Below are 26,839 nucleotides of genomic sequence, written 5' to 3' on the forward strand. Positions count from 1 at the left end.
CATTGCTTGCCCCTGGGGTGCCCACCCCCCGGATCAAGCCCCACTCCGCCTTTGCCAGCTGGATGGCCGTGGGCCAGTTGCTTCACCTCCAAAGTGGGTTCCTCGCTGGTGAAGTAGAGAAGCGATCCCGGTCTCAGTGGGCTGTCTGATGCGGTGCTGGGCACCCCAGTGCCCGGCACGCAAGGGCGCACGATGAAGACTGGCTGCTCCCCTCTCCTGTCTAACCAGGTGAGCCCTGGCCTCCCTGTCCTGGACTCTGGCCCCCCACGGGATGGGGCTACCTGTGTCTCTCCCCTCGGACATTCCAGTGAGGCCCCCATCTCCTAAACACACCGCCCCCACCCCCCCACCAGTAACACATAGGATCGGAGCCTTGCTTCTAGATACTACCATTGATGGACTGTGACGCCGAACCGGTCCCATGTCCCCGCCCTCCTCTGGGCCTCCCTTCACTCCACCCCACAGGGCACACTTGGATGAGCAGGGGCTCGGACCTGAGGTTCACTGAGGGCCTTCCCCTTGGGCTAAGTTCCCATCAGCGGTCAGCACCCGTGTGAAGCACAGTGAATGAAGCCAATAGAAGTTTGAATAACTTCAAATTTTATTACGGGCAGATAGTACTGGCTACATCCCAAGGTCAAGTTTAGATAAGGAAAGGGAGGGTTGCCGGAGCCTTGGCTGGGGCCGCTGCAGGGCTGGGGTCAGAGCTGGGACTCCAGGCCAGTACACGGCTGGGCTCTGCCCAGTGAGTCCCAGCCAAGTCTGGTGAGGCCAGAGGGGACCCAAGAGCCTACAGCCTGACCGAGGGAGAGGCCCAGGCCGGGCCTCCCTCTCCTCTGCTGACAGGATGGTGGGCACCGTGGGGGGTGCTCCTGACTCCTCTGGGACTCAGAAGGAGGGCTCTTCCCTGGGGGCCATCCTGTGTCACAGAGGAGGGGCTCACCAGTACCCTCCATCCTCAACCTGGGAGTGACTACACCTCGGACCAGGAGCCCTGCGGAGCAGGCAGGGACCGACCAGGCGAGGCGGGGCCGAGGGGGTGACGTCAGGCCCCGAGCTGCTCCTTCCACTGCTGCAGCTTCTCGTCCATGGCCTGGAGGGTGGATTCGTTCTGCGCAGACACAGACCAGTCCCCGTTTCTCCCTGCACGGCCGGCCAGCGGGCCTTGGGGAGCTGGGGCAGGCCTTCCCGCCCCCACCCTGTCCTTTACCTTCACGAAACAGAAGCGGATGTAGTGGTCAAACTGCTTCTGATGCTGCTTGCTGTAGAAGAAGGAGACCGGAAGGGCCACCAAGCCCTGGGGAGGAGGGAGCCCAAGTCTCAGCAGGGCCTCATGGCCCAGCAGGCCTCGGCTCCTGGCGGGCGGGCACCGAGGGTCGGAGATGGGGGCGGGGAAGGAGAGTTGCCTCAGTGCGGCACCTCCCAGGGCTATGTCAAGGTCAGAGGGAAGGAATCCCAGAATGTCATCCCAAGTCCCTCCTGTGTATAGACAGGGCGTGGAGGCCAAGGAGGGGAAGGGGTGGTCAAGGCAGAGCCAGAGAAGAAATAAGCCTCAGAATCAGAGCTCCGAGCTGGATGCCCTCACAGTGAATGAGCCAACTCCTCACTGCACGGATGGCAAGATCGAGACCAGGAATTCTGTCCTGCTGGCCCACTTGGCACGGCTGTGCAAACTGAACGGGCTCCCCGTTCCTTGAAACGGGTGCAGCCCTGTAGCAGGGCCGTGGCAGAGGCTGGGCTGCGTTTTGGCCCATTGGCACCAGGGAGCGGCGCGCAACCTGAAAAACCACACGCAGGGGCCCTGGCGCGGGCCCAGCCCACCTTCTCCTTGATCATCCACTTGATGAAGCGCTGGTCGAAGGGCTCGTCTTCTGCACCAGGCAAGTCGGGAATCTTGTTCCCTGGGGGGCAGAGGCCGTGCTGAGCTCGAGACAGCCCCCCCACCCCCTAACACCCCCCCCAGTCCCGCCCGGCCAGTCCCACGCACTGAAGTCCGAGATGTCTGCCATGAAGAAGTAGCTGCCCTGCGGGTTCATGGGCCGCAGGCCCACCTGCTGCACGCTCCGCACCACGTGGTCGCGGCGGCTCTGCATGTCCCGCGGTAACTGTATGAAGTAGCTGCTGGGCTGGCCGAAGTGGTCCCGCTCCCGCTCCAAGCTCTGGGCAACTGCAGCCTGCGGGGCAGGGGAGGGACCAGTGGGTCCGGCCAACCTGCCCCTGGAGCCGGCCTGGGCCCGGGCCCTCCCCTGCCCCCTCAGTATGACGGTTGCCGGGGGGCCCCCTCACCTGCGCCTGCGTGGGACAGTGATAGATGGAGTTCTGGTGCACCGTGCGCAGGTGCCTCACGAGAGCGTCTGGGCCTAGGACCCAGCCCACCTGGACCAGAAACACAGGGAGCAGGGGGGGCCTTGTAGGGCCTGGCCAAGGGCTGCCCTTATTCCCAGACCACCTTTCCTGCCGAGGGTCACGGGGGGAGGGGTGACCCCCCCCCAACCCTGTCCACTCACCTTCCAGCCGGTGGCACTAAAGGTCTTGCCAGCACTGCCGATGGTCAGGGTGCGTTCCCACATGCCAGGGAGGCTGGCTGCCCGGGGCCAAAGAGAGCAGCTGCTGAGATGGGGGCGAGGTGGGAGGGGGCGCTAAACCCCAGTGGGCGCAACTCTGACTCCTGCTCAGAGGTTCACGGGGCTCATTCCAGAGCGGCCTCATGACAACCCCGGGGGCGGGTGCCCCTGCGCCCCTCTCTTCTTGGAGAGAGGGTAAGCCGCTGCCCTGGGTCACCTGACCGGTGTGGCTCCAGACCCTGCTGTCTGCACTGACTCCCAGATTGGGCGGGGAGCGGGGTGCCCGGCCGGCTGGCTGGCGGGGGGTGGGGGGGCTCACCGATGCTGTGGTGCTGGCACCCGTCGTAGACCAGCCACTGGTAGACCTCGTCGCTGACGCACACCACGTCGTGCTGCTGGCACAGGCGCGCCACCAGCTCCACTTCCTCCCTGGAGAACACCTGCGGGGGCCGTGCCCAGATGGGGAGGCCGGCTCAGAGAAGTCCCATGCTGGGGGCCGTTCCGTCCCCTCCCGGGTATCCCCACCACGCCGGCCCCTCGAGGTTGGTGGTGAGGCAACAGACATACATACACTTCGGACTCTGCCCCAGACTCCTGCTGGCACAGAGCTCCCGAAACCCTTGCGAACACCTAAGGCTCGAGAGCGCTAGAGACACTGTTTGTTCTAACGCGGTGCCTCTGGGTGGGCTCCCGGACGGGCCGGTCACCACAAGGACCAAGCTGGAATTAGAAGCTTGGGGTCTGCAGCCTGACTCTTCTAGGAAGGGCAGAGGGACCGGAAATGGACTTAACGATTGACCATGCCTGCATGACGGAGCCTCCATAAAACCCAGCGCGCCGGGGTTCAGAGAGCTGCTGGCTGGTGAGCACGTCCACCTGGGAGGGTGGCGCACCCTGACTCCCCGGGACAGACGCTCCCGTGCTTGAGCTGCCCCCAGACCTGGCCCGGTGGGCCTCCATCTGCTCCCTCGTCCCGCTCTCTCCCATAAAGCGGGAAACGTGAGTGTTTCCCAGTTGTGTGAGCCGCTCTAGCCCAGCGACTGCGCCCGAGGAGGGGGATGCGGGAAGCTGAGGTTCACAGCTCATTGGTCAGAGGCACAGGCGCGTGGGTGACACCCTGGACCGGAGACTGGCATCTGACCTGGGCTGGGGACAGTCTCGTGGGGCTGAGCCCTTAGCCTGCGAGATCAGACGCCGTCTCCGGGAAGACAGGGTCGGAAGTGAATTAAACTGAGTTGGATTGTCGGGCCGCCGGCTGGCGTTACAGAATCGCCTGGCGTGGGGAGAAGGCCTATATGCACCTGGTGTCGGAAGGTTTGGGAGGGTGGTGGCTGTGTGACAGCGTGGGAGACACACGGGGGGAGGCTGGGTTGTCCTTCCCACGGGTTTGTCATGCTCCCGCTTTACAGACGAGACAACACTCCAGGAGGTGGAGTCCCTGTCTCAGGGTCACGGTCATGGGGAAGGAACTGTGGAGGCACCCGGCCGCTCCACCGCCTCCCCTCACGCTGCCCCTGCCCCGGGGGCCGCCGGGGGCCTGGTCCTCACGGCTCGTCCCTGGTAGCCCCCCTGCTTCACTGAGGAGGGAACCAAGGCCTCAGGGCGGCAAGTCAGTGGCAGGGCAGGGACTTGAACCCAGTCCGGAGGGGTCCCCAGAAGGAGGTCTGTCGGGTACCTTTCCCAGGGGGTTGTTGGGCGTGTTGAGGATTAGCATTTTGGTGCGAGGTGTGAACTTGCTGGCCAGCTCCTCGGGGTCCAGCTGCCAGTTGCTGGAAGCCAGTTCCCCCTTCTGGGCGGGGGTCTGCAAGAGGCAGGGCAGTACCGACTCACCTGACAGTCAGGGCTAGGGATGGGACCCTCCTCACCACGGCCCCCCACCGCCCGCCAGGCATCTGCCCCCACCCTCTCCCCGTCCCGGAGAGACTGGCCTCCTTCACCCCCTCCTCCTCTCCCACCTCCCAGGCTCCGAGGCAGCACGCTGCTTGGACCCCGCTGCCCACCCTCGCCCACCCAGCGTTCTCACCGGCTTCAGGGGCACAAACATAGGGCAACCCCCTGCCATCAGCGTCATGGTCTCGTAACAGTCAAAATAGGGCTCGAAGATGATGACCTGGCGCAAGGGTCAGATCAGCTGGGGTCGGCATCGTCCTGACCCCTGACCCCTGACCCCCACCCAGCTCAAGCCTTGCCCCACTCACCTCATCCCCTTCGTCCACCAGGGCCTGGAAGGCTGTGAACAGGGCCCCGTACGCACCCACAGTCACCAGCACCTCCTTGGACGGGTCTATCTCCTGTCCCAGCAGCTTCCCGAAGAAACTTGCCAAGATCTCTGTCAGTGGTGGGTAGCCCTGCGGGGACAGCTGGGGTCAGCCTCCCGGCTCAGCCTGGCCCACCCTCCTGCTCGGCAGCACCCAGGTGATTCTAGCGCCCTCTGGTGGCGGGCTGGGGCGGGGCTGGCTCCTGCGGCGAGGGTGGGGGGAGGTCCTCCACTTCCCGCACAGCGCTCGTCCAGGGACCTGTGCTCCTGCGCCAGGCCCCCTGCCCGGGGCTGGGGAGCCGCACAGTGTGCGCATGCGCGCCTTCACGGAGCACAGCCCAACACAGCCACAGAGCGGGGGCAGCTCGGCACCCTGAACGCCTCCTTTTAAGCTGAAGGAGCACATTCACGCCATCGGGTCACCCCAGCAGCCTTGCGAGGAAGGCACCGTTTCATCCCCATCACGTGGCGGGCAGAACCACAGAGGCCCGAGAGGAGGAGATGACTCGCCCCGGGTCACACACAGTGGGCCTGCCGCCGGGGTCGGCAGAGGCGCAGGGGCAGGGTTTTGTGCCGCAGCTCTGGGAAGACCCCGCGCGGAGAGGAAGGTTGGATCTGCACGCTTGTTTGCTGAGGAAGCTTAGAAAACACTGGAACTGACGATGGCGAATTTAACTAAATAGTTCACTAAACCAGATTTGACCACATAAAAACGAGAAGCATCTGTACAGAGAAATATACCATGAGCAAGGTTAAAAGGCAAAGAGAAAAAGCACTGCAGTGTAAGAAAATCAGGTACGGTGTTTAATATGTAAAGAGCTCTTACAAAGCAACAAGACAAAGATGCACACCCAATGAGAAAACGAGGCAGGTCACGAAAGAGTGCTGACGCCCGATGGGCATAGGAAAGAATCATAATTGAAGAAAAGCAAAGTACCAGTGACATATCGCTATTTTATAAGAAAGTAATGTCCCTACTAGCAGACATGAAAAAGATTGGCACAGCCCAGGGTGGCAGGAGTGAGACAAACGACCCCTCTCTTTCGCCCAGAGAACGCACGTTCCTGCCCACCCGGAGACCGGCCTGTCGGCGGGAACGTGAAAGCCTCCTGGAGGCTACCTGGCCACACCGACCACACGCTTAACGGTGTCCCCACTTGGATCCTCTAGTTTTGCTTCTGGGGATTTATCTGAGAGGAGCACTCATGCACATGTACAAAGATGTGCTCACAGAGCTGTTCATTGCGACACTGCTGATGATAATAATAAGATATCCGGGCCAGTCCAGCAGAGCAGGGCTGGTTAAGTAAACCTCGGCAGGGCTAGGCAATGGAATACTATGCAGCCATGAAAAAGACCGAGGCAACTGCGACATGGAAAGTTGTCCCTGACATGCTGTTCAGTGAAATAAACAAGTTACAGGATGTTATTTATAGCATGAGCCCATTTGTGTTAAATGCAACTCTCGGGTAGGTGTATATATGCATGCGTGTGTGTGTTTTACATAAGCATTTTTAAAAGTTAAAAGTTTATCTCTGAACTCTCTAAGAAAAGTAGCAAACTGCCAGCAGGGTTATCTATGGATGACGGAATTGGAGGGAACGGCGTTCCTGACCACTCTGATGCGCACCAACGTGTAAGAACCCCTGGTCTACTCCAAGGGCTGGCAAATGTTTACGCTGTGAGCCTCCGCAGAAAGAGTTTGCATTGAGAGTCAAATCACAACAACTGCATGTCTCAATCAGCGGCTTGTCTCTCATGGCTCAGCCTAAGTGTCACCTCCTCCAGGAAGCCTTCCCTGATCTCCCCTTCTTCCTGCCCCATTCTCCTCCATCACAGCATATCTACGGACTTTGGTTTTTGTTTTGGTTTTGTTTGTTTGTCCTTTTGTCTTCCTTTCCCCAGACTATGGGCTGTCCCCGAGCCTGAAACAGAGGACAGACTCAGTGAACACTGAGTTCTAGGCTGGATTCCCTGGGCTCTGACCCCCCGCCCCCCAGGGCCGCCTCAGAGGCCTGCATTCAGGGGCCCGGGTGCAGCTGGGACACTCACAAATCCCCTGGTGTACTGGTTGAGCATGAAGTCGCCGGTGACAGCTTGCCGAAAGGCCTCCACGGCGAAGTCTGGAGGCGGGAAGTCGGGGAAGCCTTGTCCCAAATTCACAGCTTCGTACTGAGAGGTCAGCTGGGCCATCTCCACCCTGGGCAACAAAGGGAGAGTTGGCGCCAGCCCATCCCTCTGCCCCACCCCGGACTTCTGTCTGTGTCCAGGGCAGGCGGGCAGTGCTCTGGGCTCCATCCGGAAAAACCGGACAGCGAGAATCTGCCCTGGCCTGGAGATCTGGGTCAGGCTCACACCTGGCCGCATGCTTTCCAGTTAGGCAGGCCGGGCACTGTGCCACACGCGTGTCTCAGCCCAGGGGCTTTCAAACGTTTCAACCACGACCCACAGCGAGCAACCGTCTTTACGTCGCAAGGCCCTGCGTCACAGGGGCCTTCTGCGTGAGCTGGTTCCCTTCCATTCTGTCCCTGTCCTAGTCAGTTCTGCACAGGTACTTGTTGAGCAACAGCCCCCTCCAGTGGGTTTCATGACCCATCCGTGCACTTGCCAACTCCAGTCTGAAAGGCTTGCTCCCGTAACCTTCTTGGTGTCTACGGGGCGCGTCCCATTCCCGAGTCACGGTGGGAATGGAGAAGCCAGAGCTGGAGGGACCTGTCCAGCTAGTGCCTGGCACAGCCAGCCTGTCACCCCACGGCTGTCTTCTGGAGCAAAGTTGATGCTCTCAATTGTTACCCTGGAGAGACCGGGGCCCCACCAGCCCGGCCATCTGCCTTCTCTGGCCCTTGACCCCCTTTCTTCTGGGCCTTGCTGGTGTCCGCCTCTTCAGGGAGACTGGGGGAGAGGTGGGATGAGGAGGCTGGTGTGGGGCTCCAGGTCGGCTGGAGGCAGAGGACTCAGGCTAGGCTGAGCTACCTCTTCATAACGATGACTGTCGTTATGTCCAGAGTCAGTCCCTTTCTCCCCAGAGCTCCACAATGCCCCTGAAGACACGGGGAGCTGCTGAGGCACAGAGAGGCCAGTGACCTGCCCAGAGTCACACAGCAGCTCATGACAGTGCCGAGGCGCCGAGTCCGCTGGTGGGGAGTCCACGGTGGTGACCAGGACAGGGCCCCACTCTAACTAACACTCTGCCGAGACGAGCTGCCCTCCGGCCTGCGCCTGTAGGGTCGCGGTCCTCAGGCCACCCCCCTGGGGTCAGCAGGAACCTGGAGCCCCTTCCCCCTGACTCTTGTGGCTTTGATCCCTAATGTTGCCCTCCTGTCCCATGCATGCTCCCCGGACCCCTGCTGCTCTACCCTGCCTTTGCCTGAGACTTTGCCTCTCCCGGCCCATGGCCCCTCTTCTGTACATGGGGGTGGCTGGGCTCGAGGTCCTGCCACGTCTGGGAGTCAGGATGCACTCTTGCCGCCTTTCCCAGCCTCCCTCCTCCTCATTCCCCATTCTGAGTTGCACTTCACCTTGTCTGCAGAATGGGCCACCAGGCCTGCCCAGCCTGACTCACGGAAGGATGGAGGGTGGCAGCCTGAGTGAGGAGCAGGGCCCTGGAGCCCCAGCGTGGACCTCAGCCGGTCTCTACGGGGCCTTTGGGCCTGCCCCCCCCCCCCGCCCCCGCCCGCCGTCCCAAACACCACGGAGCATCGAAGAGGATGTGGGCGGGGGGGACATGTTCGCAAAACACAAAGTGCTGTCCATGAGGGGAGCTTAAAAGAAATAATCGCCCCATGATTTGTAAAAAAACAGCCAGCGATGTATTTATTATTTCATTTTTCCCATCGCCACTTATCCCCCCTGTAGTATCATCTCCCACCTCCACGCCGCAGCCCCTGCAATCGCCACGCCGTTGTCCGTGTCCGTGAGCTCTTTCTTTCTCTCTTTCATTCAGTCGCTCCCCCAGCTCCCCAGCCCCGAGAGCTGTCAGCCTGCTCTCTCTCTCTGTGAGTCTGTCTCTGTGTTGCTTGTTAGTTCAGTTTGTTCAGTAGATTCTACATATGGGTGAAATCATAGGGTACGTGTCTTCCTCTGACTGGCTTATTTCACTCGGCATAATGCTCTCCAGATCCGTGCATGCCGTCGCCAAGGGTAAGATGTTTGTATTTGACAGCCGAGGAGAAGTCCACCGGGTGCCTGCACCACAGCCGTTTTATCCACTTGGCCCAGGCCAAGGTCAGATGTGGACCGGAAGGTCGCAGAACCTTCCTCACACGTCCTCCCACGGCACCCGTCCCGTCACCGGGAACAATGGGCACGCACCCTTCCGTGCGGAGAGCAAGTCGGTGAGGGAGCGACATGAACCTCGGCAAAGGCCCGGGGAGGAGCGCCGTATGTCACCGTCTCGGCTCGCCTTGTCTTACTCCGCAGTGCCCGTGAAACATAGTCCCCGGGGAGGGACGCCCGTGCCTGCGTCCTGGCTATTGCCATCACACTGCCTTTCGTCCCATCCCCTCCAAGGCTGTTAGGCGGAGATACAATCATCTCCATTTTGCAGCCGGGGAGCTGGGGCCCTGGGCAGGGGTCAGCGGCCGCAGTGCCAAGCCTGGTGGAGCTGAGATTGAACCCAAGCCTGCTGCTTGGGGCCTTGCCTCTCGTGGGCTGTGGCTGCCCATCTGACCACCCTGGGTACCGCCGAGTTTCTGCAGACCCGGGGACCACCGGCCTCGTCCTTCCCCCCACCCCCCACCCCCGAGGAGACACCCCCCGCCACCTCCCCGGCCCGGCCCAGCTCACCATGGGTTGTAAGCGACCCCATCCAGCCTTCGAGCCTGCAGCTGTTTGGCCATGGTGGGCTGGAGACAGAGCAAATGGAAGGTCAGAGTGGAGGAACTGCCGCGGTCTGGGTCCCTAGAAAGAGAGGGGACAACCTCCCTCGCTCCAATATAGCCCGTCCCACCCACGCCCAGGGAGGAGGCCGAGATCCCAGATAGCAGCGTCCCGGCCGCTCCCTCCCCCGGCCCGGTTCCTCAGGTTCTGAGATGCTGAGACGCGGCCCCAGCGCAGTCAGGTTTCGGTCTGGCTCCCGGAGGCCTGGGGCTCAGGAGGCAGGGCCGGAGGCCGGGGGAGGCAGGGAGCGGGGAAAGGATCACGGGACAGGGATCACGGGACAGTGATGGCAGCAGCTTCAGTGTGCAGAGCACTGGCTAGGCGCTTCCGTTCCCTTCTCGGGGCCACTTGGCCGGGCCCACTTTGTAGACGAGAAAACAGAGTGGGGAGTGACATGTTCAAGGTCACACCACAGATACACTCAGACTTGGGCCCGAGAGGAGGCCATGTGCTGACCCAGGAGGACTTGCTCAATTCCGGGGGTGGCTCCGGGGCCCTCCTGCAGCCACCCCTCCCTTCCCCCGTTTTCCTTCCAGGTCAGCTCCCCACCCCCCAGATGTTGCAGGTACTGGCCTGGCTGAGGGCCACCACACTCAGGTGCTAGGCCCACCTTGGCTGGGTGACACTGGGCGGGTGACTGAGCTGCTCCTGGCCTCAGTCTCCCCGTCGGTATACAATAGGAGCGTGGGCTTTGAGGTCCCTCAGCAGCTTTGCAAGTCTCGTGGCTGGCAGGTCTCTAACATTCTCCTGGTTTCCCCGGCTGCCTGCTGTGGCTGATAGAGGGCCCTGGTTTTCACAGTCTCGCTCTGTCCCCACAGCGTCCCTATCAGAGGTGACTGTGATATAGTCTCCATCTGAAGGTTCAGGGACCTGCCCAAGGTCTGAGGAGGAGCCGGCCAGGACCCTGGCCAGGGTGGCGGCAACAGCAGGGTTGCCAGCGCCAAGTCCCCCAGTGGCCCGGGGACGCTGTGTCTGTGGGCCAGGTGCTCCCAGAGCCTGGGGATCCTGCCAACGCAAGCAATTCCGAGAGAGCCCCACACAGGGACTGGCACCTCGTGGGAGCTTTGCCGACATCCTCTCCCTGTACTGAGTCCCTGATGCATATCGCCGGGCCAGGCACTCGGTGTACATCAGAAGAATTTAATTTTTATCCCTGGTGGTGTGGCTCAGTGGATTGAGCACCGGCCTGTGAACCAAAGGGTCACCGGTTCACCTCCCAGTCAGGGCACATGCCTGGGCTGCGGGCCAGGTCCCCAGTAGGGGGCAGGTGAGAGACAACCACACACTGATGTTTCTCTCCCTCTCTTTCTCCCTCACTTCGCCACTCTAAAAATAAATAAATCATCTTTAAAAAAATTAATGTAAAAAATGTATTGATTTTAGAGAAAGGGGGAGAGAGGGGGATAGAGAGAAAGAGAGAGACATTGATTTGTTGTTCTACTTATTGATGCGCTCGCTGGTTGACTCTTGTATGTGCCCTGACTGGGTATCAAACCTGCAACTTTGGTGCATCGGGATGACACTCTAACCAGCTGTAAACAGGAAGGCTGCCAGTTCGATTCCTGGTCAGGGTACATGTCTGGGTTGTGGGTCATGTCTCCCGTTGGGGGCGTGGGAGAGGCAACCAATTGATGTTTCTCTCTCAAGTCAATATTTCTCTCCGCTTTTCCCTCCCTCCCCCTCCCTCTAAAAATAAATAAATAGAATCTTTTTTTTTTTTAAGTTTCAAACGAGGGTGATCCCTGCTAGGGAAAATCATGTTACCACCATAATGTCAATCAGCAGTGATTACTTTTGGTTGACTGGGTGGTTAACAGATGTTTTCTCCTCTCTTCCTTACAATTTTCTCATTTTCCAAATTTTCTTTTTCTAAAACAATTTTATTGATTGATTTGAGAGAGAGAGAAACACTGATCCGCTGTCCCGCCCATCCGCGCACTCACTGGCGACTCCCGTGTGGGCCCTAACGGGAAACTGCCGGCAACCTTGGTGTATCCGGACGGCGCTCCAACCAACTGAGCTATCTAGCCAGGGCCCAATTTTCTAAAGTAAATGTTTTATTTTATTTTTTAAAAAGATTTTACTTATTTACTTTTTAGAGAGGGGAAGGGAGAAGGAAAGAGAGGGAGAGAAACATCAATGCGTGGGATTGCCTCTTGTGCGCCCCACACTGGGGACCCGGCGGCAACCCAGGCGTGTGTCCTAGACTGGGAATTGAACAGGCGACCCTTTGATTCACAAGCCAGCGCTCAACCACTGAGCCACACCAACCAGGGCTAAATGTTTCATTTTTATGATTAAATATGTGGGGGGTTGGGGTGGGAAAGAGTAGAGGGGTACTGGGGCACAGAGAGAGAAAAAAGAGGCAAAAGAGTTTAGGCAGGAGATAAAAACAATGAGGGTACCACAGAAACGTGGGGTGTTCAAAGGGGTAACCTTCAAGTACGTCACACAGCAGTTGGATGCTCGCTTTTGGGCTTACGCGTGAAGTATCTGTTCAGCGGACGTTTGCTGAGTGCCGACTGTGTACCGAGCGAACATGGGCTGGACTCAGTGGGTGACGGGGAGGCGGCAGCACCAAGCAACCATTGAGATGCAGAGCTACAAGTTCTAAATTAGAGGCGAGGGCAAAGGGCGGGCGGCGGGGGAGGGGATGCATTCAGGGTGCAGTCAGGGAAAGCTTCCCGAAAGAGGAGGCTCATGCGCAGGTTTCAAGCCAAGGCCAAGCCAGATCCCAGAGACCCTGCGTCACGGAAGCGGCAGAATGCACTTACAGTCTGGTGCACGCACCGGCTGAGTGACGCTCCAGCCTTCCTTCTCCGGAGGGACCCCGCCAGGTGCAAACAGGCGGCTGCCGAATTCCTGAACATGCCTCCCAGAGCCGTGGGGCACGGACGACCCCTCCTCCGGCGGTGGAGGAGAAGGGGGTAGAACACCCCGGCCGGGAAATGGCTCTGAGCCCAGCGCTTGAGTCCTCCACACACAGCTCTAATAACAGCAATGGTGACAAGGGCCAATCTTTATGGAGCGGCCACCTAGCATCCGGCGTGGCAGTTAAGTGCTTCGTTGCAGCGTTATCCCCCAGTCCTCAGAACTACCTGGTGACACCCTCCCGCCCCAGCAACCGGGAGGGACCCTTTTAAAATGTTAAGTCACCTTTGATGGGGGAAAAAATGATCCAGGTAAAGATCACGAATGGCCCCTAACATCACAGAGTCAACCCTCCCTCACGTTCTGGCTCTGGAAATGCACACGCCGCCTGCCAGAACGAAATCTAAACCACGTAGGGCCGCTGAGCACTGAGAAGCAAGGGACAAAAGACACCACGGGGACACAGTCCACCGATGCGGACCGAGGGAACCTCCACAGGACAAATGACCCTGTTCCTTCAGACAAACAGAACGCACTCAAGGAGGGAAAACGTCTGGGGCACCGCAGATCAGAAGAGACTGGACAGACACACAGTTCAAGGACGAATGTCGTGGCGAACCGTGGAGGACTCGCTGCACGCAACAGACCGAGCAGCTCCAGGAACCAAGCGAGCGTGGCACCGGCGCCAGGACAGGCGCAGAAGCCACAGGACAGAACTGGTGAGAGTCCAGAAATAGACTCTCGCGTTCATGGCCGACTGCTGTGCGATGAGGCGTCGAGAAAGTTCCATCAGAAAAGAACGGTCTTTTCGACAAGTTGCGTTGGGACGACCGGATGCCCACAGGTAAAAGTATGCATTTGGGTCCCTACCCAACACCATACGCAAAAATTAACTCGGCGTGGACGATAAGCCTAAACGTAAAGCCTGAAATGACGACACCATAAGAAGAAACCAGGGACACACCTTTGTGACCTTGAGTTAGAAGACGGTCTCCTCTCCAACGCCGATAGCACAAGCGACAGACGGAGACACAGGGAACTTGGACTTCGCCACAATGGAAAGCTTGTGCTTCAAAGGGCACCGCCGAGAAGGGGAAAAGACAACCCACGGTATGGGAGAAGATATTTGCAAATCACACATTTGAACTTCGTCCGCAGGCATGTCAATGGCTAATAAGCATGTGGAAATATGCCCCACCTCAACAGTCGCTGGGGAGGAGTCGCTGCAGGAAGACGCAGGCGCAAACCCACCGAGACGGCTGCTCCGCAGAGAAGATGGGTGACTACGAGCGTGTGGGAGGTGTGGCCACACTGGAACCCTTGCACGCTGCTCCCAGGCACGGGAAATGGAAACTACCCCGGGAGTCCCTCCATCAGTTGTCGGACATGGAGTTGCCCTAGACCCAGCAAACTCCGCTCCCAGCTTTCTACCCATGAGAAATGAATGCGTGTCCTCACAACGACTCGTGCGGGCATGTTCATAAGCAGCACCATTCATCACAGCCAGAAGGTGGGGGAAACCGAAATGCCCATCAGCTGATGACCAGCATGTGGCAGATCCACATCACAGAGGATCACAGATCCATCACACGCTGGAATATCGATCGGCGACAAGAGGGAATGGCGTGCCCGTTGCAACAGGGATGGGCCGTGAAGCCTTATGCCGAGCAAGGGAAGCCGGTCACAAAGGACCACACACTATACGATTCCATTTCTAAGGAAGAGCCGGATCTACAGAGACAGAGGGGGGACCCGTGACTGCCGTGGACTGGGAGTGGAGGAGGAGGAGGGGTGGGGGATGAGGAAGGAGTCCACGGTGTCTTTCTGGCCTGATGAAAATGTTCTAAAGTCAGCCTGTGGTCACGACTGCACGAGTGTGAATACACTGAACCCCCGGAACAGTACATGTTCAGTGGCTGAGCTATAGGATGCACGTATTATTATCTATCAACGAAGAAAGATTTTTTTTTAAAGATTTTATTTATTTATTTTTAGAGAGGGAAGGGAGGGAGATAGAGAGAGAGAAAGAGAAACATCAATGTGTGGTTGCTGGGGGCCGTGGCCTGCAACCCAGGCATGTACCCTGACTGGGAACCGAACCTGCGACACTTTGGTTCGCAGCCTGCACTCGATCCACTGAGCTACGCCAGCCAGGGCTACATCGATGTTTTTAAAAATCGCCATGGCTTCAAAAAGGCAGCGCCCTTGCAGTTGCCATGGGAACGTGTCTCTCTGATGCCAGGGGCCTGACTGAGGGGACAGCTGCGCCCTTAGCTCTGAGGCCAAGTCCCCACGGCTGCCCCCGGCCACCACCTGCAGGACCGTGAGGCGGGCTGTGGCTGGGAGCCCATGCACTCTCAAGTATCCCCTCGGCTTTGCTGGGACCTTCTGGGAACTGCGGTGCAGCCTGAGACTTCCTTCCTCTTGCCTTCCTTCGTCCTTCCTCCAAGGGGGTCAGGACAACCCTCGAAAAAGAGGTGGGTGTACAGGGTTGGGGGCTGCTCTAGAGGGCACTGTGGGCACCTGCCCGGTCCAAGGGTTGGCATCGGTAGCTAAAGATGAATAAAGGAAGGCAGCGAAGGAAACCAGGCAGTGTTAAGCATGATCGACTGTGAAGCATAACCCTGCTTTGCTAGGAAGTTGCAGCACGCACAGGTACCCCAGGGGATCGCAGCATTGCCCCCCACCCCAAGGGGATTAACACCCCTCCCTCCCTGAATGGGGAAGAAGGACTGCCTTCGCTGCCACTGTGGGGGTGGAGGGTGGTGGTGCGGGGATGAGCACGTGTGCAATAGGAGCCAAGAGAGCGACCACGGAGGCCTGTCCGTTTAGCCCGGGAAAAGGACCTGATTGGATGAGACACACCGAACCTTGGAAGATCCAGCAAATAGAGTGGTTAGGGGGAGGACCCCACGCAAGGCCGGGAAGCTCGGGAAGTGGACTGGTTAGTTTAGAGAAGCACCCGGTCAGTCCCAAGCCAGAGATAAAGCAGCCTAACGAAGAAGGCCAGCCCCCCCTTCTCGTGCTCCATAACACACAGCTGCCTCATGCACTCTTCTCCCCAGGGCAGCCGTGCAGCCCGGAGGCTGCTCTGCCCCACCTGCAGCCGCACAGGCTCTGAGGGGCTTCCAGCCAAGCCTGGGCAGCGGGTATGGACGGCAGTGGCCAGCCAGGGGAGCACAGCCGGGAACTGCGCTAAACTTTGATCTGGACTAAACTTTGGCGGGGCACAGCATCGCTGGACATTGGCCCTAATCCTGGCCCAAATGAAGACAAAGTCGGACTTCTTCCACAGTGGGACGGACGGGGGTGAGTCCTTGGGAGTGTGGGGGGCAGCCTTCTGTTTTCACCCAAATAAGTCGTACCACGCAATAATCTCCCTGTGTGGCTCTCCTGGGATGCTTTCCTTGGGAGCCCACGGAGAGAACCCACCTCTACACACGGGAGTAGGAAGACACCGTCTCCAAGCCGAGTGCAGGCGGGGAAAGCGCGGCAGGCGGAGAGAACGGAGCAAAGGCCCCGGGGTGGGGGGCGGCCGGGAGACTCCAGGGGTGGGCAGTCCGCCAGGCCGGAGTTCCCCCTCATTTCCCAGGACGGAGTCAGTGCTCGGGGCTGTCCTACAGAAAACGTTCCCGATCCCAGATCCCTGCAGCTGAGCGCCGGAGCTGGGAGCGGCAAAGGGTCGTGTGAGGGTTACGGGAGGCAGGACTCTCCACAGTGTGTCATCTCAGGGGCTGCTGCTGGCGTCCTTCAGCCTCCCTCAGCCAAGGACTCGGGGTCCAAGGCCAGGTCTGAGCCCCGTGCTGGGCAGTTAGTGCCCTGTGCCTGCTGTGTGTTCTAGCGGGACCGGTGGGCCCGCTTGCCCAGAATGGAGGGGTTTCTCCGGACATGACATGTGCAGTGCTAAAATGGGGGCCGTCCTGGGCGAATGGGGCTGGCTGGTTGCCCTAGGCTGGGAGAGTGCAGGGTTGGCTGCTCCTGGCCCAGGCCTCGAGTCCTGCTGTTCTCAATCCCACGGAGGCCCTCTCGGCTGCCTCCTAACCACCTGGTTCAAAATCAGCACATGGCCCTGGCTGCTGTAGCTCAGTGGGTTGAGCATGGGCTGCGAACCAGAGGGTCACCAGTTCGATTCCCAGTCAGGGCACATGCCTGGGTTGCCGGCCAGGTGCACGAGAAGCAACCACACATGGATAGTTCTCTCCTCCTCTTTCTCCTTCTCTTCCCCTTTCTTTAAGAATTCAATTAAATCTTTAAAAAAAATAAAGAAAGGCTTTAAAAAAAAATCTCCACATGCCTGGTGGGATGATCCTCTCTCTGACACCCTCACCCACACCGCACCAGCCTACCATTCTGTCCTTTCTCCTGAAGCGACTACACCTCCTCTGCCCTAGTTCTCGCCTTTATCATCTCCCCAGATTACAGTGGTGGGACATTTTTTTAATACACTCAGCTCTAATGTGCTGAGCACTCCCTCTACACCCCACGTCTACCAATTCTAATTCCGTCCTTACTTCTGAAGGGATGGCACCTCCTCTGACCTAATAATTCTTGCCTGTATCACGTCCCCAGATTACAGTGGTGGGGTCATTGGAAGGCACTCAGCTCTGATTTGCTGGGCGCTCGCTCACTCACTCACTCACTCACTCTGCACAGGCCCTGTGGTCAGCGCTGTGCGTACCCCATCGGACCCTTTCCACAGCCCAGCCCAGCCCAGCAGGGGCTCCCCTCACCCGCTGCAACAGGGAACAAGCATAAAATAACCACCAGGATCGCACTGAGCCCCCAGAGGTGGGGGGCGGGCCCGCACCACGCGGTGCCCAGCACAGGGCAGACACGCTCCCGCCAGACCAGTCCCAGCTCACGGCCCTCCCCCTGCTCTGCCACAGCCTCAGCCCCTCCCCCTCCTTGGGCACTGCCACCCCTTGGGGCCGAAGGTGGCCTGGGCCGCCTGGCTCCACAGAGGGCCAGGACAGCCTGTGCTGGGCAAGGATACGCTTGGCTAGTCTCACTGCCCGGGGCTGGGGACAGAAACCCGGGTGGGGCTTCTGCTGCAGGAGACTGCCGGGGTGGGGGGAGGGAGCGTCAGGCTGAGTGAGTGGTGCCCACCCAGGCCCAACCCCGAACAGACCCCTGGGGAGACGATGGGAACACGGGCTGCGGTGTCACACAGACCTTGGCTGTGTGACAGAGCCAAGTCACTCTGCCTCTCCAGTGTCACTGTCCCTCTCTGTAAATCAGGAGTAATCACAGGATAATTCATGGAAAGCATGTCACTCAGTGCGTGACACAGAAAAGATGCCAACGACACGACTGGTCATAAACACAGGGCGGGTCCCTCCTGAGTGCTCTCGGAGGTGACGCAATGTGGCCTGCGGGGCCAGGGGGGTGGGGACTCCCCGTCGCTGCCCGGTGGCCTGGCTTCTGTGTCAGACCCTCAGAAGGCACAGTGCCAGGGCCTGTGATTCCTCGAGGGGCCCACGGAAATGTGTGAATGTTTATTTATTTATTTATTTTTAAAGATTTTATTTATTTACTTTTAGATAGGGGAGGGAGAAAGAGAGAGAGAAACATCAATGTGCAGTTGCTGGGGGTCATGGCCTGCAACCCAGGCATGTACCCTGACTGGGAATCGAACCTGTGATGCTTTGGTTCGCAGCCCGTGCTCAATCCACTGAAAATGTTCATTTATTTTAAATAAGAAAATAGGAGAGGATACGATAATAATGACTATATAATCATAATGAATTTAGCTTGGGTGATATTCATTTTTTATATACCAACAAATTTGTAAAATAGAATTTTTATTTATTTTCTAATGGAGAAAGGGGCCCATGAAAGTCTTAACGGGACCTTGGACGTGAGTAAATCCACGTGCGGTTGGGACTCATGTGAAAGCAGGAGCATTTGCCCCGCCGGTGCGCACACAGCTGCCTGTGTCTGGGAACAGGTGCACAGAGGGGGCGGTTCCCAGGAACTCAAAGAGCAGGACGACACCACGGGAGTCCCGGCAAAGAGCAGGGAGGGCCCAGGTGGCCATGGTGGCTGCCCTCACCCAGCCACACCACCGGGTCCTGGACACCTGTGTTCACAGGCCAGGGAGCTGTGGTTTTGTGGGGTGGTTGTTCCTGAAGCTGCCAGCAGGGGGCATGCAGAACCAGCCCTGGCTAGATTTTGAGATTGCCCCTCCCATGAAGAGATATTTGAGTTACGTGAAAAATGTATGATTTCAAAACTTACTGCAAAGCTACAGTAATGAAAAGAGCGTGGCACTGGCATGAGGACAGACGTGTAGACCATGGAGTAAAATTGAGAACCCAGAAATAAACCCAGGCATCTCTGGCCAACTGATTTTTGACAAGGGTGGCAAAACTATTCAACGGGGGAAAAATAATCTCTTCAGCAAACGGTGCCAGGCAACTGCACAGTCTCATGGGAAAGAATTGAGTGAGTCCTCTACCTCAATCCATTTACAAAAATTAATTCAATAGCAATCAACGTCCCTGACCAGTGTGGCCCAGTTCGTTGGGGACCATCCTGCAAAGCAAAAGGTCGCAGGTTCGATTCCTATTGGGGACACATGCCTGGGTTGCAGGTTTGGTCCCCAGTCGGGGCACATACAAGAGGCAACTAATTGATATTTCTCTGTCACATCAATGATTTTCTCCATCTCTTTCTCTCTCCTTCCCCCTCTCTCTAAAAATACATTTTAAAAAAATGAATCAACAGCCTTGATTACATTCTCAATAATGTCCTTGATGCACAAAGGTTTTTAATTTCTATGAAGTCAAACACAGAATTTACCTTATGAACCTGGCTGGCGTAGCTAGCTCAGTGGATTGAGCGCGGGCTGCAAACCAAAGTGTCGCAGGTTCGATTCCCAGTCAGGGCACATGCCTGGGTTGCAGGCCACGACCCCCAGCAGCCGCACATTGATGTTTCTCTCTCTCTCTCTCTCTTTCTCCCTGCCTTCCCTCTCTAAAAATAAATAAATAAAATCTTAAAAAATATATATATAAAATTTTTTAAAAAAAGGATTTACCTTATGACCTAGCAACTCCACCCCTAGGTATATACTGGGAAAAAAAAAACAAAGGTGTATGTTCACATGGAAAGTTAGTACATACACTATCCACAGCAGCGGAAAGGTGAGGGCACCCCAAATGCCCTCCAGCTGATGGACGGGCAAAGTGTGGTAAGGCTGTCCGGTGCCATCTTACTCAGCCATAAAACAGAGCATGCCACCACCACCCTCGTTGCCCTCGGAAGAACCTCGGGAACATGGCACTAAGAGAAAGAAGTCCTTCCCTTCATGTGGTGCACCCGGGACAGGCAAACCCAGGGAGTCACAGAGCCGATGAGCAGCTACCAGGGGATGGAGCGGGGAACGTGGAATGCTTACGAGCGCGGGCTGTTTTTCCAGGGTAATGACAAAGTTTGGAAACCGGCGAGAGGCAGTGGTCACATGGCACTGTGCACACACGGCACGCCACTGGTGTGTGTACGTTATCCTTTTCGTCAGAACCACGTCCGTCATGTATGTCGATCCATGTGCCGTCACCCAGTCTCTCTGGCTGCACAGCCGCAGTCCCCGGAAGGGTGGGTAGCTGCGGCCTCCCCATGCCCACCGCCCCCGGCTCTGTCCTTACTGCCACCGCCTTCACGGTGGGCTCCAATTCCACTCTCAGGACCGCCGCCCTGCACTTCTCCGCGCGCTTTCGTCCCTGCTGGCCAGTCCCCTCTTTCGGTGACCCGTTTGGTGAAATGTCACCTGGGTTTACCGCTGGGAGACAGGCTGCAGCACGACATGCCTTGCTGTCTGGATGGGGACTACATAACATGCATGGTGACCGATCAATGACAGGTTTCGGAAGCAGCAACGGGACCGTTACACTCATGTCATTCCACAGCGGTCTGTGGGCCAAAGCGCTAGCCGCGAAGTCCACACCTTATATGCAGCTACTCATGGTTAGCGTGACAAGGGCCCTGACCGGTGTGGCTCGGTGGGTTGAGCGGGGTCCCGCAAAGCGAAAGGTCGCCCATTTGACTCCCCACATGCCCGGGTTGCGGGTTCGGTCCCCGGTCGGGGTACATGCGGGAGGCGGCCAATCTATGTTTCTCTCTCACATCAACGGCGCAGCACTGAGCCTTTCTGAGAGTAATCTCTGAAAGGGGAATAATGAGAGCGCCTGCCTCAGCGAGCAGTCAGTGAGGTAACGCACGAAATCACTTCGCGTGGCGCCTGCAGAGTCGGTGTTCAGCTCGTGCTCTCATCATTACTGTCGCTTAAACGTCTGTCCCCGGAGAAGGGCGGCCACGCGGGTGGCTCGGGGCCTCAGCAGCACTCAGGAGGCCAAACCCCCTGGGCGGCAGCAGATGACCCTTCGGCCCACTTTTAGGGCGGCTTCCCAGGCGTCCAAGGGCCCAGGCCGCCTGCCGTCAGGCCAGAGGCTGGTGGCCAGTGGTCAGCGTCCTCCCCCAACATCCGCCTCCGTCAGCCCGAGCAGCTAGCCGCCACCTTCTCGGCCAGAAGGCACCACGGCTGGCGACCAAGAGGTGCATGACCCCTAGGCAAACGCCTCGGTGACGGACACTGTGACATGAGCTGCACCTCCCATCATCAGACTGGCCTGGCCACGCACCTGCACTGATACCAGGTAACGGCGGCGGCCGCCTCCGCCTGGCCCTGGGAGCAGGCCTGGGTCCGGATCCTGCGGTTTCCACGTTCCCACCTCGTCTGAACGTGCAAGTCCTTTGCTTTCGGACAGTCGTCGCCCACCTTGGTTCAAGCCGTACCCCTGCCAGCCATGCCCTCCGATCCAGCCCCAGCGCTGCCTGCTCTCTGAGGTCCCCTGTGTCCACCCGGGCCCTTCTCTGAACTCAGAGAGCACCTACTATGTGCCTGACCTCTGTGCCAAATTCTCTGATCTTCGTAAGTCTACCAGGAAGACAGCGTTATCCCTATTGTCTCTCAAGAGGCGAATGAGCCCTGGCTGGCATAGCTCAGTGGATTGAGCGCGGGCTGCGAACCAAAGTGTCGCAGGTTCGATTCCCAGCCAGGGTACATGCCTGGGTTGCAGGCCATAACCCCCAGCAACCGCACATTGATGTCTGTCTGTCTGTCTCTCTCTCTATCTCCCTCCCTTCCCTCTCTAAAAATAAATTTAAAAAAATCATTTAAAAAAAAAGAGGCGAATGAACAAAGCTCGCTCAGCTAGCTGCAAGAGCTGAGCTGGGATTCAAAGCTGGGTCCACCTCTTTCCAAAGTCCAAACTCTTTCCCCCAAAACTCCCTCTTTCAGGAGGCGGGTGCTGCTGCCTCTGTCCGCTCCTCTGCCTGCAGGAGACCACCAGCCCTTGGGGACAGCAGCCCTGTCTCGCCCAGCCTCCTCCCTGCGTGGCAGTTTGCAAGGCCAGGCAAGGTGGTTTTGGCTTTGCAGGCTTGCTCCGTGTCACCAAAGCCAACTCGATGCAACGAGGACACATGGTTTTAGTATTTTAGTGCAATAGAAGCACACCGGGTATTTGGGGCCAGTCAGTTCTGTGTCAGGCCGCTCTATCCGGTGCCTAGAAAAACATCCAGTGTTCCTGGGCCCAAAGTGCCAGGAGTTCCCCAGTGACCGAGAAAACACCAACCACGGCCAGCACCTCTGGGGAAGAGGCCTGGGGAGGGGTCACCGCGTCCAGGCCAGGCCAGTCTGCTACTCCAACAGTCACAGAAGAGGAAAGCCTGGACTCGGCCTTGGACTTGGATGAAATGATCCCAGCTGCACTGTGAAGGAGCCGTAGGACCATAACTACAGTAGCTATTGGACCTCGGCTCAGCTTCCTCATTTGTCCAGAGGGGGCGATGACGAGGCAATCACCCACAGAAGGCACTGAGTATAGGTCCTGGCCCACAGTGACCTGTAGTAGCAGTACCCTGGGCAGAGTTAAACCTATAAGGTTTTCCGTAAAGATCAGTACACCAAGCAGGACAACAAAATCTCTTGTGAGATCATGAATCCTGGGGGTTTTTTTTGGGGGGGGGGGGAGTGGAGAGGGGAAGGTCTAAAAACAGAGTCCCCGTAAGACATGTGCATGGCGAAAACTTGTCAACGGTTCTGCCCCGAGGGAGGCGGCAGCCTGCCCGGGGAGCTCCAGCAAGCGTGCTGACTTACACACGGGTCTCCTGGGGTTTGGGATTGGCAGAGGGGAAGTGACTTCTGGAGTCCAGACTGCAGGTTCCCAGGCTCGTCCCAGGCAGAGGGGTCGGTGAGTGGGGCCTCTGAGTGAGACACACAGGAAGCACCCCACTCCTCGTTGCTCCCGGCACAGGACCCAGATCCAGGACGGAAACCTCCCTCTTTGGGGCAGCTCTCCACGTAAGGGACAACACGTGTGTATATCCATGTAGCGCCTGGCACACTAGAGAGAGTCACCCCCACTTTCCAGATGGAGAAACGCAGGCCCAAAGCAGGGAAGCGACTTCTGCAAAGTCAGAGTCCTAGAAAAGCACCAGGAGGGCCCCGCTGGTGAATGCAACGCTCGAACCGCTGTCCCAGGAGGAGGAAGTGGGTCGAGCATTTGGGAGATCTCCCAGGGAGCTGGCAGCGAGCGCCCCACATCTTGTTATGGCACCGGCACCCCTCCCATCCAAGTACTAACCAGGCCCGACCCTGCTTGGCTTCCAAGACCAGACGAGATCAGGCATGTTCAGGGCGGTATGGCTATAGATTCAGTGATCCCTCTGCCACCGAGGCTGATGGGACACCGGCCCGAGGGCCGCAGAAGAGAGGAGCCACACCCAGCCGAATGTCCAAGCGCACGGGCAACCTAGGCACCCAGGTGAGGACAGACAGCCGTGGCCTCCGCATGGACACCTCCATTCCGGTGGGCAGAGTGTCAGCAACTTGACTGCCGTTCCCGGGCCTGAATGCAAGCGGGCGGGGACCAGTGTGAAGGACTTCCTCATGGCCCTCAACTTTCCCGTGTTTCTTTGTCAGCCCCACCCGGACTGTAAAATCAGGCCATCCGACTCCTCGGGACACGGAAGGTTGGGAAACCATAGATGTTGCCTCGAGGAGGAACTCTCCGGGAGGAGAGAGCAACGCACACAGAAGCGGACTGAATGTCTCCGCCCCGCACGGTCTCCTCTCGGGCCACCACTTTCCCTGCGGGTACGAGCGAGTCTCGGCTTGAGCCTCTAGCCTGGCAGTTTTCAACCTTTTCCATCTCATGGCACAAATAAACGAATTACTAAAATTGTGCAGCACACTGAAAAAAAAATATTTTTGCTGATTTGACAAAAATAGGTATAGTTTCATTTATTTACAACAAATGGCTATTGTGTTGGCTCGTTTTTGTTTTTTTTTTAAGATTTTATTTATTTTTAGAGAGATGGGGAAGGGAGGGAGAAAGAGAGGGAGTGAAACATCAATGTGTGGTTGCCTCTAGCACACCCCATATTGGAGATATGGCCGGCAACCCAGGCACGTGCCCTGACTGGGAATCAAACTGGCGATGCTTTGGCTCGCAGGCCTGCGCTCAATCCACTAAGCTACACCAGCCAGGGCTGTTTTTTAAATGTGACAATCTAAGGGAAAAGAGCTCAGTGCCCTTGAGTAAATAGTCAGTTAGTGTGTTTTACAAATTCCTGCAGAATGCCAGTTGAAATGCCTGCTCTGGCCTCATCACTTCTCCTTCCAGACATCTGTGCGTCTTTCAGTCACAGGTTCAAAGTGACCTCCTTTGAGCAGCCCTCTGCGACTCCACCCAGGGTTGAGCCAGGTGCTCCTGAGGCCTGACCTGCTGCCACACTTGTCACAGATGCTAACTGCTGGGTTTCTGTCGCCCTCACTACACCAAGTAGACCTCGTGGTGACCCTCGGGAGGCAACTTTCTTACCTCCTCTGTGCTTTCCTTACTGATCTGTAAAATGGGGCCAATCTGCGTGCCAAACATGAGGCAGGGCAGATGGGAGCACTCCGTGTCAGCCACGACGGTCGCAGTTGTCATCTTTCTAGGTGGGGGCATGGAGGCTCAGGACGGGACCAGCCGGGTCCACGGTGTCCAGGTTGGAAAGGGGCAAGCCTTGGACTCTGGTCCAGAACCTGACCTCCAGTGTTTGCAACCCATCCTGTTTGTCCCACTTGTTCCGTGGGTAAGCAGCCAATAGTTACCGGGCACCTGCCGCGTGCCAGGCCCCACACTGGCTATCATGTGGTTAATAATGAACAAAGCTTGAGGTGGGGGTGGATAAGCCAGAGCTGGGGGCATTAGCGTTAAATCCTCCAGGGTTCAAATTTCAGCCTTTCGGGGCCTGCTTCCTCCCCTAATAACAGGGAAAAAAAGTGAGACCTCCCAGCAGGAAAGCTGAAACCAAGCCCTGACTCACCATCTGATCCATGAGAGCTGTTATTATCTCCACTATCCTATTTTTATTCATTTACTTATTTTTTTTTTGTATTTTAAGGCCTTTATTTTTTAAGTTTATATTGAATTTACTGGGGCGACTTGTGTTAATACAATTACGTAGGTGTCAGGTGTACGATTCTAGAACACATCACCTGTACATTGTACTGTGTGTTTGCCACCCCGAGTCAAGTCTCCTTCCGTCACCACTCACCCTCCCACCACTGTCTTCCGTCTCCCCCCACCCCCCTTTCCCTCTGGTAATCACCATACTGTTGTGTCCGAGTTTTCTTTCTTTTTCTTAATCCCTTCACCTTTTTCACCCAGCTCCCCAACTCCACCTCCCCTCTGACAGCTTCAGTCTGTTCTCTGTATTTTTCTGTCTGTTTTTATTTTGTGTTAGTTAATTTTGTTCAATACATACAAGCCCTGGCCAGGCAGCTCAGGTGGTCAGAGCGTCCTCTGGATAGGCCAAGGTTTCCAGTTTAATCTGAGGTCAGGGTGCATACAAGCATCAACCAATGAATGCATAAATGAGTGGAACAACAAATCAATGTTTCTCTCTCTCTCCCTCTTTCTCTCCAAATCAATAAATTTTAAAAAATCCACATATAAGTGAAATCATATGGTACTTGTCTTTCTCTGACTGGCTTATTTCACTTAGCATAATACTCTTCAGGTCCATCCATGCTGTTACAGGTAAGATTTCCTTCTTTCTTTCTTTTCTTTTTAAAATTTTTTTTTTTTTTTTTTTTTTTTTTTTTTTTTTTTTTTTTTTTTTTTTTTTTTTTTTACCACGGAACAGTATTCCATTGTGTAAATATACCAGGACCTTTTTATTCGCACATCTACTAATGGGCACTTGGGCTGCATTTTAACCCTGGCAATTGTAAATAACACAGCAATGAACACAAGGATGCATATATTCATTGTAATTAGTGTTTTCAGTTCCTTCGGATATATTCCCAGAAGTGGAATCGCTGGATCTTCACCAACTTATTTTTAAAATAACCAACCGGTGCACATGGTAGTAAATTCTTCCCCCTTGTTCCGGTACCCAGGGCCCCAATTCTTCCGTCGGAGGCCACCAGTTACCACCTTCTTGTGCATCTTACCCGACGACTGGCGCACGCATCCGCAAACAGCCCCCCACACTTTCTTCTAACACAGACTGTGCGCAGATCAACGCTGTTCTCTTTGCCCCTCCAGCTTTTCATTTAAGGTATCTCACACGTCGCTCCGCATTAGTGCAAAAGGAACATGTTTCGTTTTAGTGGCTGCACTTTATGCCACTGTACAGATTAGTGTTTAGCGTGGCTGTCGTTACCATGATCAATATGGTAACTGAAAGGACTCGAGGTCCACACAGCTGCGGAGATGGAATCGGGGAATCCGGTTCCAGCTCCGGCTCTGCCCAGAATTTACCGAATTACCTTGGACTCCATCTTCCCTATGGGTACTACAGCGGGATTCGGGGGGATAGGGGGAAATGTAGGTGCAGACAAGGCCAGCCAGGCGGGACTCAGTGTCAGAGTGCGGATCATCGAAAAGCGCGCGCAATTTATTTCCGCGGGAGGCTCATGGTTGGGGGAACCTTTCTGGCAGCCCCTCTGCTATCACAGCAGCACCAAATGATGCTAGTACTTTGGCACAATCCAGCTCGGAACCGGTTACCAGACCGTTCTTGGCACTTAACCTCGGGGCAGCAAAGCTCAGCAACACCAGCTACTCACCTCCGCCTGGACGCTTCACCCTGTCACCAAGGACTCCTGGAAGGTTAAGAACTGGCTCTGTCCCTTTAAAAGGGCCTAGCCCCGGCTCCGCTACTTCCGCCCCAAAACAACATGGCGTCAGCAGGGAGAGGCGGGGTTGAGGGCTGC

At 57.0% G+C, this 26,839-nt stretch overlaps 1 protein-coding gene across 6 annotated transcripts; it reads right to left on the bottom strand.

The window, feature by feature from the left end:
- Window positions 1-579: 579 nt before the first annotated feature.
- KYAT1 (kynurenine aminotransferase 1) lies at window positions 580-26,837 on the bottom strand. Of its 6 annotated transcripts, none has more exons than XM_028518669.2 (14): window positions 26,693-26,837; window positions 12,474-12,687; window positions 9,607-9,665; window positions 6,874-7,021; window positions 4,763-4,912; window positions 4,588-4,674; window positions 4,240-4,365; window positions 2,884-3,004; window positions 2,508-2,584; window positions 2,287-2,376; window positions 1,988-2,174; window positions 1,822-1,901; window positions 1,211-1,297; window positions 580-1,111 (listed from the first exon to the last, which is right to left on the bottom strand). In XM_028518669.2, exons 2-14 carry the CDS (start codon window positions 12,567-12,569, stop codon window positions 1,046-1,048), a joined length of 1,374 nt encoding a protein of 457 aa, XP_028374470.1. In that variant the 5' UTR covers window positions 12,570-12,687; window positions 26,693-26,837; the 3' UTR covers window positions 580-1,045. The 6 variants fall into 6 exon arrangements, with proteins under 6 accessions (XP_028374470.1, XP_035878233.1, XP_028374479.1 ...); XM_036022340.1 differs by lacking the exon at window positions 26,693-26,837 and adding an exon at window positions 25,301-25,306; XM_028518678.2 differs by lacking the exon at window positions 12,474-12,687 and having other exon boundaries at window positions 26,693-26,835.
- Window positions 26,838-26,839: the final 2 nt, after the last annotated feature.

This window comes from Phyllostomus discolor, chromosome 3, assembly GCF_004126475.2.
Source record: "Phyllostomus discolor isolate MPI-MPIP mPhyDis1 chromosome 3, mPhyDis1.pri.v3, whole genome shotgun sequence".
In the NCBI taxonomy this organism is placed as follows: domain Eukaryota; kingdom Metazoa; phylum Chordata; class Mammalia; order Chiroptera; family Phyllostomidae; genus Phyllostomus; species Phyllostomus discolor.